The 16,081-nt window shown below is 44.2% G+C and overlaps 1 protein-coding gene across 1 annotated transcript in view; it reads left to right on the forward strand.

Annotated features, from left to right (window-relative positions):
* LOC120025853 (electrogenic sodium bicarbonate cotransporter 4-like) overlaps positions 1-16,081 on the forward strand; it is a 41,191-nt gene that overhangs the window by 21,694 nt on the left and 3,416 nt on the right. The window contains exons 6-14 of the mRNA XM_038970555.1: positions 476-531; positions 9,863-10,020; positions 10,111-10,198; positions 10,451-10,605; positions 11,202-11,327; positions 12,595-12,769; positions 12,919-13,052; positions 14,874-15,054; positions 15,214-15,304. Of these exons, the coding sequence (XP_038826483.1) occupies positions 476-531; positions 9,863-10,020; positions 10,111-10,198; positions 10,451-10,605; positions 11,202-11,327; positions 12,595-12,769; positions 12,919-13,052; positions 14,874-15,054; positions 15,214-15,304 (1,164 nt within the window). The remainder of the gene's footprint in view (positions 1-475; positions 532-9,862; positions 10,021-10,110; positions 10,199-10,450; positions 10,606-11,201; positions 11,328-12,594; positions 12,770-12,918; positions 13,053-14,873; positions 15,055-15,213; positions 15,305-16,081) is intronic.

Below are 16,081 nucleotides of genomic sequence, written 5' to 3' on the forward strand. Positions count from 1 at the left end.
TTTTTGTTGTTGTTGTTGAAAACAAATCAAACCTGTTGTACAATTTCTGCAGGAATATTGCATACATTCTCCTTTTCAGACCAGTGTAGTCAGAGCTCTCCCTGCATCGTGAGTCACGTGGGTCGCGTCAGACGTGGGTCTGTATGCAGTAAACTGTCCATATGATGTAGTGTTTTTTGTGCAAAAACACTACAATGAATAATTACTACAGTAAAGTCCGCAAAAACACTACAGTGTGTATACTATAGTATATAAATATAATAATACCACAGTATTTATATCATGTTATAATTGTTCATGTGGATAGTGCCTTTTCTACTCAATGTAAAAATTAAACACCCACTAAACAAACTCTAAACTGTACACACACAGAGAAGACAGAGAAGATTGCTAACTTGAGGTGAATTTGTGTGGAGTACTAATTGTTGTGTGTGTGTGTTTTTTTGATACACGTGTTTTTGATATGATGTTTCAGATCATGCGCAAAGCCGAAGTATGAACGATATTTCAGACACGCCAAGCACAGACCAGGTAACAACGAACATCACTATTCTGCGTGTGCCTGTGTAGCCTGGTGTGTGTGTGTGTGTGCACTTCCATGTCTGTGTGTATGTCTGTGTATGAATGATGATGATGGGAATGTCCTTACATTGCACAACCCTAAGCTCCTGTTGTTCGTCTTGGCTTAATTGATTGGGTCCATCCACAATGAGAGAGAGAGAGAGAGAGAGAGAGAGAGAGAGAGAGAGAGAGAGAGAGAGAAATTACTAGATATACACGTTTAAACTGTATGGAGGTTTTGTTTATGTCTGTTTCAGGCAGTAAGTTAACAGACTAAACTCTTAGAAAAAAGGTTTCCAAAAGGGTTCTTCTGCTATCCCCATGGAACAATCATTTTGGGTTCCAGGTAAAATCCTGTGGAAAGGGTTCTACCCAAAAGGGTTCTACCTGAAACCCAAAAGGGCTCTTAAAAGGTTCTCCCATGGGGACAGCCGAAAAACCCTTTTAGGTTCTAGATCCTTCTTTTCTAGAGTGTAGATCACAGAGATCGATATATATATATAGAAAGAGAGCGAAAGAGGAGTAGAGGGGGAGGTAGAGCGAGAGGGGGTGAGAGAGGCAGAAAATGAGTTGACTCTGAAAGCAGCATTAAAAGATTAGGTGATTTTGACCTAAGCACCAACCACTCCACTCCCACGTGCTACTGGGGGGTAGGAGTGAGGCATGTTTACTGCACTGAGATTTGAGCTTCCCTGTTGAAAGAAAAAACAGCACAGGCCAGCATAAGCTGGTGACCAGCCTTAGTTATGTTTTCGCTGGTGACCAGCCTTCGTTGTGTTTTTGCTGGTGACCAGCCTTAGTTATGTTTTCGCTGGTGACCAGCCTTCGTTGTGTTTTTGCTGGTGACCAGCCTTCGTTGTGTTTTTGCTGGTGACCAGCCTTCGTTGTGTTTTTGCTGGTGACCAGCCTTCGTTGTGTTTTCGCTGGTGACCAGCCTGTGTTGTGTTTTAGAAACATATGCCGGTCACCCGCAAAACCAGAATCAAGTCACATTATGCTGGAGTGCAAAGTGATGTCTAATTCCTATTGGAATCCAGCCTGACTGGGAACATCCAAAAATGTTAACCTTTATCCACCCACAATCTGCATTCAGAATGACTGCCATGGTTAGAAAGATGAATACATGAGACTACCTAAACCATCTAAACTGGAACAACCATTTCAGTAAAAGGTGCAATAAATCCAACTAACAGATTATATTACCTTAGAAAAATGTATGCTTTTTATCTTTGTGTAGCATGAAAGTTGAAATACATTGCATTCGGAAAGTATTCAGACCCCTTCACTTTTTCCACATTGTTACCTTACAGCCTTATTCTAAAATTGATTAAATAGTCCCCCCCCCATAATGATAAAGCAAAAACAGGTTTTTAGAAATGTTTGGAAATTAATTTAAAAAAAATACAAACTGAAATACTACATTTACATAAGTATTCAGACCCTTTACTCAGTAGTTTGTTGAAGCACCTTTGGCAGCGATTACAGCCGAGAAACTTCTTGGGTATGAAGATACTCCCTATTCAGCCACGACTGCGTGGCCATGCACGCCTCCAACTCAATCATCAAGTTTGCAGTGGATACAATAGTAATAGGCTTGATTAACAACAACGACGAGACAGCCTACAGGGAGGAGGTGAGGGCACTCGGAGTGTGGTGTCAGGAAAACAACCTCTCACTCAACGTCAACAAAACAAAGGAGATGATCGTGGACTTCAGGAAACAGCAGAGGGAGCACCCCCCCTTTCCACATCGACGGGACAGCAGTGGAGAAGGTGGAAACTGAAATGGTCCACCCACAAAGACAGTGTGGTGAAGGCGGCGCAACAGCGCCTCTTCAACCTCAGCAGTCTGACGAAATTTGGCTTGTCACCTTAAACCCTCAAAAACTTTTACAGATGCACAATTGAGAGCATCCTGTTGGGCTGTATCATCGCCTGGTACGGCAACTGCACCGCCCACAACCGCAAGGCTCTCCAGAGGGTAGTGCGGTCTGCACAACGCATCACCGGGGGCAAACGACCTGCCATCCAGGACACCTACAACACCTGATGTCACAGGAAGGCCAAAAAGATCATCAAGGACAACAACCACCTGAGCCACTGCTTGTTCACCCCGATACCATCCAGAAGGCGAGGTCAGTACAGGAGACTGAAAAACAGCTTGTATCTCAAGGCCATAAGACTATTAAACAGTTATCACTAACACAGAGAGGCAGCTGCCTACATACAGACTTGAAATCACTTTAATAAATGGATCACTAGTCACTTTAATAATGCCACTTTAATAATGTTTACATATCTTGCATTACTCATCTCATATGTATATACTGTATTTTATACCATCTATTGCATCTTGCCTATGCCACTCTGTCAATGCTCATCCATTTATTTAAATGTATATATTCTTATTCCATTCCTTTACTTAGATGTGTGTGTATTAGCTAGTTCTTGTGGGGCCTCCCGAGTGGTGCAGTGGTCTAAGGCTAGCTATGCCACTAGAGATCCTGGTTCGAGTCCAGGCTCTGTCATAGCCGGCCGCAACCGGGAGACCCATGGGGCGGCGCACAATTGTCCCAGCGTCGTCCGGGTTAGGGGAGGGGATGTCCTTGTCCCATCACGCTCTAGCGACTCCTGTGGCGGGCCGGGCGCATACTAATAGGTAGTTGTGGAATTGTTAGATTACATGTTAGATATTGCTGCACTGTCGGAACTAGAAGCACAAGCATTTCGCTACACTTGCAACAACATCTGCTAACCATGGGTATGTGACCAACAAATTTTGATTTGATGACGCTACAAGCTTGGTGTTACGCACGCCTCTAAAAAGAGGGAACGCAACTCCCTGCTGCAACTCAACTCTCCGTGAAGCGAAAGAGGTATGGACCGTAGGTGCGAGAAAGGACGACAAAGGCAGAATTTACCGTTACTAGGATTTATTTCCTACACGCTAATATGGGGAAAAGGGGCTGGACGGAACCAAAGGAAAGAAAGTAAATATCAAAGCTCCCCCTCTCCTATCTAACCTGCCTACCCACTTAACTTACCTAACTTAGCACCACCTGGTGCCCTAACCAAAATACAGGGGGTGGTCCGCCCAGGTCTTACCTAGTGTGCCTAGACATTGAATATACTACGGGTATATGTATGCCCTCGGGCCTCTTGCCTAAGCACTCCCTAAGTGCCTTCCCCTTCCCCCCTGGGAACAAATGAAACAGAATAATTATTAACAATTTCACAAACACTTTACAACAAAACTGAGTAAACTAACTCAGGCCACTAAAGAAGCTTTGACAAAGCAACAAACACAGAACATATCAAAGCTGCTACCAACAACAACTAACACATTACATACCACACTTTCTGTTAAACAACCAACACTATATCACAATCTAATTCTCCAGCAAAAAAATCTCTCTCTCTCTAATCTTTCTCATGATCTTCCTTCTTCTGAACAGAACACTGGCTTTTATATCTTCTGGTCGCAATGGTGATTAGAGTCAGCTGCTTCTTGACGAGGGGGCGGGGTCAGCTCTCCAATCATCAATTAGCCTGGGGTCGACCAATCAGCTGCTTGGGGAGTTTTCAGGAATCTATCTCCTGAAACACACACACTCAAATACAAACCAGAAACTGGGGAACGTAACATTGGCACACCTGTATTTGGGGAGTTTCACCCTTTCTTCTCTGCAGATCCTCTCAAGCTCTGCCAGGTTGGATGGGGAGCGTCGCTGCACAGCTATTTTCAGGCCTCTCCAGAGATCGGGTTCAAGTCCGGGCTCTGGCTGGGCCACTTAAGGACATTAAGAGACTTGTCCCGAAGCCACTCCTGCATTGTCTTGTCATGTAGGAAGGTGAACCTATGCCCCAGTCTGAGGTCCTGAGCACTCTGTAGCATATTTTCATCAAGAATTTCTCTGTACTTTGCTCCATTCATCTTTCCCTCGATCCTGACTAGTCTCCCAGTCCCTGCTGCTGAAAAAAATCCCCACAGCATGATACTGCCACCGCCATGCTTCACCGTAGGGATGGTATTGGCTATGTGATGAGTGGTGCCTGGTTTCCTCCAGATGTGACGCTTGGCATTCAGGCCAGAGAGTTCAATCTTGGTTTCATCAGACCAGAGAATTTTGTTTCTCATGGTCTGAGAGTCCTTTAGGTGCATTTTTGCAAACTCCAAGGGGGCTGTCATGTGCATTTTACTGAGGAGTGGCTCCCATCTGGCCACTCTACCATAAAGGCCTGATTGGTGGAGTGCTGCAGAGATGGTTGTCCTTCTGAAAGGTTCTCCCATCTCCACAGATGAACTCTGTTGCTCTGTCAGAGTGACCATCGAGTTCTTGGTCACCTCCCTGACCAAGGCCCTTCTCCCCCCGATTGATCAGTTTGGCCGGGCGGCCAGCTCTTGGAAGTCTTGGTGGTTGCAAACTTATTCCATTTAAAAATGATGGAGGCTACTGTGTTCTTGGGGACCTTCAATGCTGTAGAAATGTTTTGGTGCCCTTACCCAGATCTGTGCCTCGACACAATCCTGTCTCGAAGCTCTATGGATAATTCCTTCGACCTCAAGGTTGGTTTTTGCTCTGACATGCACTGTCAACTATGGGACTTTATACAGACAGGTGTGTTCCTTTCCAAATCATGTCCAATCAATTTAAAAACCTGTTTTTGCTTTGTCATTATGGGGTATTGTGTGTTGATTGATGATGTTTTATTTATTTAATAAAATTTAGAATAAGGCTGTAACGTAACAAAATGTGGATAAAGTGAAGGGGTCTGAATACTTTGTGCAAATGTCTAGTAATTATGTCTAGATACATGTTTTAAAGCCCTGGATAGCTTACAGACACTATAAACAGGGTCCCTGTGGGACCACAATAGATTTCAGCATGTTCAGCATTTCTTTATATCATCGCCTCAAATAGGCTATACAGCACTTACTCAGTCAGACAGGAGTACCTGTAGGTGAGGATTGGGGAGAGTGACTGATCAATTGTTTCATCCAGGAGAGAGGTTTCATTCGAGCAGGGGTTCAACATCATTCCTGAAGTAAAATGATTCAATATGTGCAGGGTATCGTCAATGAATGTGTGGTAGCGTTAGTCAGCCCGAAGACAGATAACATGATCATAACAACATGTTTCCAATAAAAGACATATCAAACTGGTTATGCTATTGAAAAATGTTTATATCGCTTATGAAACTTGACATATAATGGAAAGTAGTCGATAGAAAAACAAGATCCAACTTTCACTCAAAATGCGATTACTTCCTGTAGCTTAGAACGTGACAATTTTCCCTTGACTTCTGCCTGAATCTTCCTTGCGCACGCGCGCATTACAGGAATTAATGTAATCGCTAGTTGAGTCTCTTGGTAGACTAGCATTTCTGATTCAAGTTTCTCCGGCGATAGTTATACATTTTCCGTGGCAGAAACAAATGTCATAAACAGAACAGACAGGATTCCATATTCTACATGTCAGATGCATAGTGTTCTATAATATATTTCAATCTTAACATTTTGTTCTCATTATAATGTGCCTTATGTTTCCACTCTGTCCCTTTCTTTAGGCTAAGCTACTAGCTACACTAGCTGAACTCAATATGTAACTAATATTATAGCAATAACTACACATTATAACAATAACACCAATAATCAATATAAATATCCAATGTTGCTACTTACAAGTAATGTACAGCATCAATAAGGCCATCCCTTGCTTGCTTGAATGCTTCTTCCTCCAAAACAAGTCCACGTGCTGAAAAGCAACAAGCCATGTTGGGTTCCGACCATTTCGGTGGGGGATGGGCAGTGCTGGCAATGCGTATGTGACTAAAGTACCATCAGGATAGAGTGAAAGTGATGCTGTTCAATGACAAAGACCTGTCCAATTGTTTACTAGATCAACACAAAAGTGTTTGCCCACCAGTAGATCAAGTGTGCCTTGCATACAAGCCATGCACAACCCTGTTTTGTCTGGGGGACCCAACCTCCGGACCCCAACCCCCACCAAAAACACAAAATAAAACAATTTATTTTTTATTTGGGGGGATTCTTTTTGTCCCATCTAGCAGATTGAAAAAATTACTGTTTTAGAGCTAATTTCATGCTATCCTACACATTTTGCAATGAGATTGAGATAACTTTGCAGTTTGAAAGCTATTTTCCTGTAATAAATGGCTTATGACGTGTTTGTTAACAGGCCCAGGATTGAGACCAGAAAAACATATATTATGTTGCCTGTAAAACAGCAAGTTGGCTGGTTTCAGAAAAAGTACTTTCAATGAGTTTAATAAACATATTTTTCCAAAAGTGTCAAAGGTCAATTATCTGGTTCAGTACAATTGTTTTGTAGAAAAATATAAATTCACAGTTCTCATTATCAATAGAAAATATATATATAAAAAAATATACATTCACATGCTTTCATGTCCTATATTCAGTCTCTTTAACAGTACATATACGTAACTATTGCTATTCAAATAGTTAGCTAGTATCTGTTCCAAAAAAAAGGCTATTCACTTATAGTGGTATGATATCTAGCATGTAAAACCATGAAATTGTATGTGCATTTGTCCAACACATTTCAACAGATTTCCCATTATAGTAGTGTAAACATGATATCCAATGCTACACAATCGACCACAATGACCCCCACTAGCTATGCTACAGCTAACAGTAAAATACATGAACATCTTAGCATATAGCTAGGGCTAAACTAGTAATTAGCATGAGGCTAGGCTAGCTAGTGAACTTTCTAACCATTAATTAGGTAAAAAATATAAATTACTAAAACATCAACCACAAGTATTCAATAGTGCAACATATAAGTATATAAATCTGAGCCTTCATTTAATATAATAAAGTAATCTTTAACTTTGAGAAGTACGCAACGCCATTTTGTTAGGTTCACCTCCATGTTAAATCCTTTCCACCTAGCGTGGCTTCATTACTTACAATGGGGAGACTTAGCATTTTCTAGGTTCGATAAAAACAACAAAAAAATAAACCTTAAACATCACACAACCCATAAAAGTGTTAGCAAAACATGTTATCTTACTATTCAAGGTATATTTTGTATAGTTATGTATTACAAACCTATTATGAGAGAAGAGAAAGTTGGTTGGTTTCAGGAAAAGTTATCTCAATAGAATGAGGTAGTGAGGTCACGATCACTAGTGTAAAGGCCACCAACAAACAGATCTGTTGGATCCACCTAGTGGTATCAATAACTTTCGGTGCATATTAATGCATCAACCTGGAGGACTCCAATAATTAAATCAAAGTAATAAAAGTTATGGCTCACAAATAATACAAAAAAATCATACAAATCTAAAATAATTCGCGGGGGCTGCAGGGATGTGTGCTATGTCAGTGACTGAGAGGTTGTGAGTTCAAATTCCAAGTGAGGTAGACTCCCAATTAATCAGAATATTGCTGGTCTGCAGTGGTGTGAAGTAGTTCAGTAAAAATACTTTAAAGTACTACTTAAGTAGTTTTGGGGGGTATCTGTGCTTTACTTTACTATTTATATTTTTGACAATTTTTACTTTTACTTCACTACATTCCAAAAGAAAATAATGTACTTTTTACTCCATACATTTCCCCTGACACCCAAAAGTACTTTGAATGCTTAGCAGGACAGGAAGATGGTCCAATTCAGAAACTTATCAAGAGAACATCACTGGTCACCCCTACTGCCTCTGATCTGGCAGACTCACTAAACACAAATGTTTTGTTTGTAAATTGAGTGTTGGAGTGTGCCCTCGCTATTCCTAAATAAAATAACAAGGAAATCGTGCTGTCTGGTTTGTTAATATAAGGAATGTGAAATGATTTATACTTTTACTTATGATACTTACATTAAGTATATTTTAGCATTGACATTTACTTTCGATACTTAAGTATATTTAAAAGCAAATACTTTTAGACTTTTACTCAAGTAGTATTTTACTGGGTGACTTTCACTTTTACTAGAGTTATTTTCGACTAAGGTGTCTTTACTTTTACTCAAAGGTCAACTTTTACTCAACTGACAGTTGGGTACTTTTTCCACCACTGCTGGTCTGCAAAACCACGGCCATTATTCTGAATGTAGATTGTGGGAAGCCACTCTGGCTGGATTCCAATAGGAATTAAACATCACTTTGTAAGCCAGTCTCCAGTGTCCAAAACACAATGAAAATTGGTCACCGGTGAAAACACAATGAAGGCTCATCTGCCAGCATAACCAGCTAGACCATGCTAGTCTGCCAGCATAACCAGCTAGACCATGCTAGTCTGCCAGCATAACCAGCTAGACCATGCTAGTCTGCCAGCATAACCAGCTAGACCATGCTAGTCTGCCAGCATAACCAGCTAGACCATGCTAGTCTGCCAGCATAACCAGCTAGACCATGCTAGTCTGCCAGCATAACCAGCTAGACCATGCTAGTCTGCCAGCATAACCAGCTAAACCATGCTGGTCGGCCAACATAACCTGTTAGGCCATACTTGTCAGACCAGCTTGACCAGCATAGACCAGCATAGACCAGCATAGACCAGCATGGACCAGCACTGACCAGCATGGACCAGCATAGACCAGCATAGACCAGCATAGACCAGCATGGACCAGCACTGACCAGCATAGACCAGCATAGACCAGCATAGACCAGCATGGACCAGCACTGACCAGCATAGACCAGCATAGACCAGCATAGACCAGCATAGACCAGCATAGACCAGCATGGACCAGCATAGACCAGCATGCTGTTTTTTTCAGCAGGGTTGTATGATTTTGTATGAGTGAAGTATGCAGAAGTATTGAGTGGCCAATGGAGATTGTGTGTGTGTGTGTGTGTGTAGCAATAATGAGCTACAGCACCATTGGAGTGTGTGTACTTGCATCGTGTCCTAGGCATCACATGCGTTGAGTGATCAGCTATCGATTAGATATCGACACTGACATAATGATGACATAACTTCAGCTGCAATGCTGTGTGAAAGGACAGTAAAGAAATGCCTTTGCATTGTAAATGCTGCTTTACTTTAGCACTATAACAGACAGCATGTTGGCTACAATAGCCTTCATTAGGTTTAATGACAATGCCAAGATGCCTTATAATTATTCTGAATCCTGCTCTCTATTTGATCCCTAAATAAATAGTTATTGATCCTCAGCCACCTCTTTCTATCCATTCTCTCTCTCCATTTCTCTACCATCCTGCTTTCTCTCCATTCTCTCTCTCTCTTTCTCTACCATCCTGCCTTCTCTCCATTCTCTCTCTCTCTATTTCTCGACCATCCTGCTTTCTCTCCACTCCAGCTGAAGAACAAGTTCATGAAGAAGATTCCTCGTGATGCCGAGGCGTCTAACGTTCTGATTGGAGAAGTGGACTTCCTGGACAAACCATTTGTAGCGTTCGTACGTCTGGCCCAAGCTACCACACTGGGAGGCCTGACCGAGGTCCCCGTACCTACCAGGTGTGTGTGCCCGTGCGTGCATGTGTGTGAGCATGCGTCTGTGTGTGTCTTGCTGCTCTACAGGTGTGTTAACCCCTTGTCTTCTGGCAGGTTTCTGTTTGTCTTGCTTGGTCCTCATGGCAAAGGCAAGTCCTACAACGAGATTGGTCGAGCCATTGCTACGCTCATGGTGGATGACGTAAGAATGACAATCTTTTTGTGTGCTTAAAAGTTAGTTAAGCTGAGCCATAAATAAGAGTGTTTAGATTCATGGGGTTTTTCATAACCTCAAGATATTCAGTGGATACATTACCTCACACACTCAATCAATATGTTACAGCCAGGGCTCTGCAGTTCAACTCTGACCTCTTCATTAACACACACATAAGCACACACACTCACTCATAACATCATATGCTGTGTGTAACTGTGTGGTGTGCTGTCTTGTCAGTTGTTTAGTGATGTAGCGTATAAAGCCCGGGACCGTGATGACCTGATCGCTGGGATTGATGAGTTTCTGGATGAGGTCATCGTTCTGCCACCAGGGGAGTGGGACCCCAAAATACGCATCGAGCCCCCCAAGAAAGTCCCCTCTGCCGACATGAGGTACAGAGGATGAACCACCTATCAGATCTATTCATTTGTTCAGTGTAGTTAGTAAGTAAGTTAAGCAATTAGGCAGTCAGTTAAGCAGTTAAGCAGTTAGTTAGTTGGTTGGTTAGTTATTTAGGCAATTAGGCAATCGGTTAAGGAGTTAGTTAGTTAGTTAGTTAGTTAGTTAGTTAGTTAGTTAGTTAGTTAGTTAGTTAGTTAGTTAGTTAGTTAGTTAGTTAGTTAGGCAGTTAGGCAGTTAGGCAGTCAGATAGGGAGGCAGTTAGGCAGTTAGGCAGTTAGTTAGTTAGGCAGTCAGATAGGGAGGCAGTTAGGCAGTTAGGCAGTTAGGCAGTTAAGCAGTTAGTTAGGCAGTTAGGCAGTCAGATAGGGAGTTAGTTAGGCAGTTAGGCAGTCAGTTAAGGAGTTAGTTAGGCAGTTAGGCAGTTAGTTAGGGAGTTAGTTAGTCAGAAGAGGAGAGGAAGTGAAGGAGGGGAGGGAAGAAGGAGAAGTGATTGTGTTTGGACTGGGTCAGGGATCTCTTCCCCCTTCCCCTCCCACCACACCTAAAACTTGCTACCCCTCCACCTCCCCCCTCCAACCCCCAACAGGAAGTCTGTGCTGAACCTGAACGAGCTGGGCCAGGTAAACGGGACGATCGGGGGGGCAGGAGGAGGAGAGGATGAGGAGATGCCCGCCCCCCACGAGCTGGGAGAGGAACTGCAATTCACTGGCAGGTATGGGAGAACTGGGAGAACTGGGAGAACTGAGAGAACTGGGAGAACTGGGAGAACTGAGATAACTGGGAGCGATGGGAGAACTGGGAGCGATGGGAGAACTGGGAGAACTGAGAGAACTGGGAAAACTGGGAGAACTGAGAGAACTGGGAGAACTGAGATAACTGGGAGAACTGGGAGCAATGGGAAAACTGGGAGAACTGGGAGAACTGAGAGAACTGGGAGAACTGGGAGAACTGGGAGAACTGAGAGAACTGGGAGCGATGGGAGAACTGGGAGAACTGGGAGCGATGGGAGAACTGGGAGAACTGGGAGCGAAGGGAGAACTGGGAGCGATGGGAGAACTGGGAGCGATGGGAGAACTGGGAGAACTGAGAGAACTGGGAAAACTGGGAGAACTGAGAGAACTGGTAGAACTGAGATAACTGGGAGAACTGGGAGCGATGGGAGAACTGGGAGAACTGAGAGAACTGGGAGAACTGGGAGCGATGGGAGAACTGGGAGCGATGGGAGAACTGAGAGAACCGGGAGAACTGGGAGAACTGGGAGAACTGAGAGAACTGGGAGAACTGGGAGCGATGGGAGAACTGGGAGCGATGGTAGAGGGGCTTTGTGGTGCATTACACCCGATTTTGTGGATTTTGACTCAGTTCAATGTAAAGGTAGAGTCAGCGATATGACGTAGATCAGTGCCGCCTCTGCCTATATGCAGACTACGTGCTGCGCGTACTGCCCCCGACAGCTAGGGGGCCCCCGACAAAAACAAAATTACATTTAGGAAGTCAGTCGGGGCAAGTTTATCAGTTATATTGACAAGATGGTCGAGTGACCGCTCTGCCAATGGAAATACATGTACACCAAGATGGAAGGCAGACAAGAGGAGACGAGATCAGGTGGGGCCATTCTAGCCAATGAGAGGGCAGATACGCGTGTGAACAAGCACAACTCCGATATAAAGTTTTTATTTTTTAAGTTGCCAAAATGCCACTTGTGTCCACTTATACCAGTGCTTTTATAACAACAGCAGCGGTGCTGCTTGTGGCAACGCCATTTTGCTGACCCTACCTTTCATACAACTTATTTATCCTTCATTATGCTATCCCTCAAGAGATAAACAATAATGTACTGAAGATACTATAGATATCTTAGTAATTTCACCACGATGTACAGAGTACACGATGTACTCCAACCCTGACTCCAGCCTGCTTTCAGGCTGCTTTCAGAGTCAATGAGAGTGGATGGAGTCACCTCTGTGTGCGTTCCCCAGGTTCTGTGGAGGCCTGTGGCTGGACATTAAGAGGAAGGTTCCGTGGATCCTTAGTGATTTCTCCCAGGGATTCCACATCCAGTCCATCTCTGCTGTGCTGTTCATCTACCTGGGCTGCATCACCAACGCCATCACCTTCGGAGGCCTGCTGGGGGACGCCACAGACAACTACCAAGTACACAAACACACACATACACACACACACACCAAAACACACACACACCTGTCTTCACTCCTACGCAAACATCTGGCTCAACTCCTAACTCTCTCTTTCTCCCCTTCCCCCTTTCTCCCTAAAACCCTCACTCTCGCTCTCTGTGCCAGGGTGTGATGGAGAGTTTCCTAGGTACAGCGTTAGCAGGTACAGTGTTTTGTCTGTTAGGAGGTCAACCTCTCATCATCCTCAGTTCCACTGGACCCATCCTCATCTTTGAGAAACTGCTCTACGAGTTCTGCAAGTGAGCCATACGTGCGCACGCACGCACGCACGCACGCACGCACGCACGCACGCACGCACGCACGCACGCACGCACGCACGCACGCACACACACACACACACACACACACACACACACACACACACACACACACACACACACACACACACACACACACACACACACACACACACACACACACTGTATCTGTCTGATACTTATTTCATGCACTTCTATTTAATTAATTTATTTTATTTAACCTTTATTAACTAGGAAAGTCAGTTAAGAACAAATTCTTATTTACAATGACGGCCTACCAAAGGCAAAAGTTCTCCTCCGGGGACGGGGGCCTGGGATTGAAAATAAAAAATAAATACAATAGGACAAAACACACATCACAACAACAGAGACAACACAACACTATATAAAGAGAGACCTAAGACAACAACATAGCAAGGCAGCAACACATGACAACACAGCATGGTAGCAACACAACATAACAACATCATGGTAGCAACACAACATGGTAGCAGCACAAAACATGGTACAAACATTATTGGGCACAGACAACAACACAAAGGGCAAGAAGGTAGAGACAACAATACATCAGCAAAAGCAGCCACAACTGTCAGTAAGAGTTTTCATGATTGAGTCTTTGAATGAGGAGATAGCGATAAAACTGTCCAGTTTGTGTTTGTTGCAGCTCGTTCCAGTCGCTAGCTGCAGCGAACTGAAAAAAGGAGCGACCCAGGGATGTGTGTGCTTTGGGAACCTTTAACAGAATGTGACTGGCAGAATGGGTGTTGTATGTGGAGGATGAGGGCTGCAGTAGATATCTCAGATAGAGGGGAGGGAGGCCTAAGAGGGTTTTATAAATAAGCATCAACCAGTGGGTCTTGCGACAGGTGTACAGAGATGGACCATTTTACAGAGGAGTATAGAGTGCGGTGATGTGTCCTATAATGAGCATTGGTGGCAAAACTGATGGCCGAATGATAAAGAACATCTAGCCGCTCGAGAGCACTCTTACCTGCCGGTCTATAAATTATATCTCCGTAATCTAGCATGGGTAGGATGGTCATCTGAATCAGGGTTAGTTTGGCAGCTGAGGTGAAAGAGGAGCGATTACGATGGAGGAAACCAAGTCTAGATTGAACTTTAGCCTGCAGCTTTGATATGTGCTGAGAAAAGGACAGTGTACCATCTAGCCATACTCCCAAGTACTTGTATGAGGTGACTACCTCAAGCTCTAAACCCTCAGAGGTAGTAATCACACCTGTGGGGAGAGGGGCATTCTTCTTACCAAACCACATGACCTTTGTTTTGGAGGTGTTCAGAACAAGTTTAAGGGCAGAGAATGCTTTTTGGACACTAAGAGAGCTTTGTTGTAGATCATTTAACACAACATCTGGGGAGGGGCCAGCTGAGTATAAGACTGTATCATCTGCATATAAATGGATCAGAGAGCTTCCTGCTGCCTCAGCTATGTTGTTGATGTAAATTGAGAAGCGTGTGGCCTAGGATCAAGCCTTGGGGTATTCCCTTGGTGACATGCAGTAGCTGAGACAGCAGACTTTCTGACTTTATACACTGCACTCTTTGAGAGAGGTAGTTAAGTTAACAAACCAGCCCAAAGACCCCTCAGAGACACCAATATTCCTTAGCCGGCCCACAAGAATAGAATTGTCTACCGTATCAAAAGCTTTGGCCAAGTCAATAAAAATAGCAGCACACTATTGCTTAGAATCAAGGGCAATGGTGACATGATTGAGGACCTTTAAGGTTCCTTAACTTAGTTCCTTTCTTCTGATACTGACTGGTGTGTGTGTATCTGTGTCCCAGGTCTAACACTATAGACTATATGGAGCTGCGTCTGTGGATTGGTCTCCACTCCTGTCTGCAGTGTCTGATCCTGGTTGCCACGGACGCCAGTTACATCATCAAATACATCACGCGCTTCACTGAGGAGGGCTTCTCCAGCCTCATCTCCTTCATCTTCATCTCTGATGCTATTAAGAAGATGGTGGGGACACACACACACACACACACACACACACACACACACACACACACACACACACACACACACACACACACACACACACACACACACACACACACACACACACACACACACACACACACACAGTGTCTTAACTGTCTATGTAACGTGTTACTACAGGTGGGATCCTTCAAGTACTACCCTATCAACCGTGGCTTCAAGCCCGACTACGTTACCTCATACAAGTGTGAATGTATCGCACCAGACCAGGGTGAGCCTTTCTCCTCCTCTCCCTCCTCCTTCTCCTCCACTCCCTCTCCCTCCTCCTTCTACCCTTTTTACTCTCCCTCCTCCTTCTACTGCTCTTCTTCTCCCTTCTCCTCTCTCCTCCTTCTTCTCCTCTCCCTCCTCCTTCTTCTCCTCTCCCCCCTCCTTCTACTGCTCTTCCTCTCCCTCCTCCTCTCTTTCCTCCTTCTCCTCCTCTCTCCCCTCTTTCTACTGCTCTTCCTCTCCCTCCTACTCTCTCCTCCTTCTCCTCCTCTCCCTCCTCCTTCTTCTCCTCTCCCTCCTCCTTCTCCTCCTCTCCCCCTTATACTCTTCCTCCTCTCCCTCATCCTTCTACTGATCTTCCTCTCCCTCTTCCGCTCCCCCTCATTCTACTGCCCTTCCTCTCCCTCCTCCCCTCTCTCCTCCTTCTCCTCTCTCTCTTCCTCCTCCTCTCTCCCCTCCTTCTCCTCCTCTCCCTTTCCTTCCTCCTTCTCCTCCTCTCTCTCCTCCTTCTCCTCCTCTCCCTCCTCCTTTTACTCTTCATCCTCACCCTCCTCCTTCTACTGATCTTCCTCTCCCTCCTCATTCTCTTTTGGTAGCTTTACTAGACCTCACACATTAAGTGTACTATTGCCATCTGCAGGACAGTTTAGGGAGTGCACATCCTTGACAGCACTATAATTTGGGAAGTGTATAAACTACTGTCTGTGTTCTCTTTCCTAACTACTGTAACTGATGTGTGTGCTGTCTGTTTCTGCCTCTCTGTCTCTCTCTCTCTGTA

This window comes from Salvelinus namaycush, chromosome 31 (assembly GCF_016432855.1).
Source record: "Salvelinus namaycush isolate Seneca chromosome 31, SaNama_1.0, whole genome shotgun sequence".
Taxonomy (NCBI): Eukaryota; Metazoa; Chordata; class Actinopteri; order Salmoniformes; family Salmonidae; genus Salvelinus; species Salvelinus namaycush.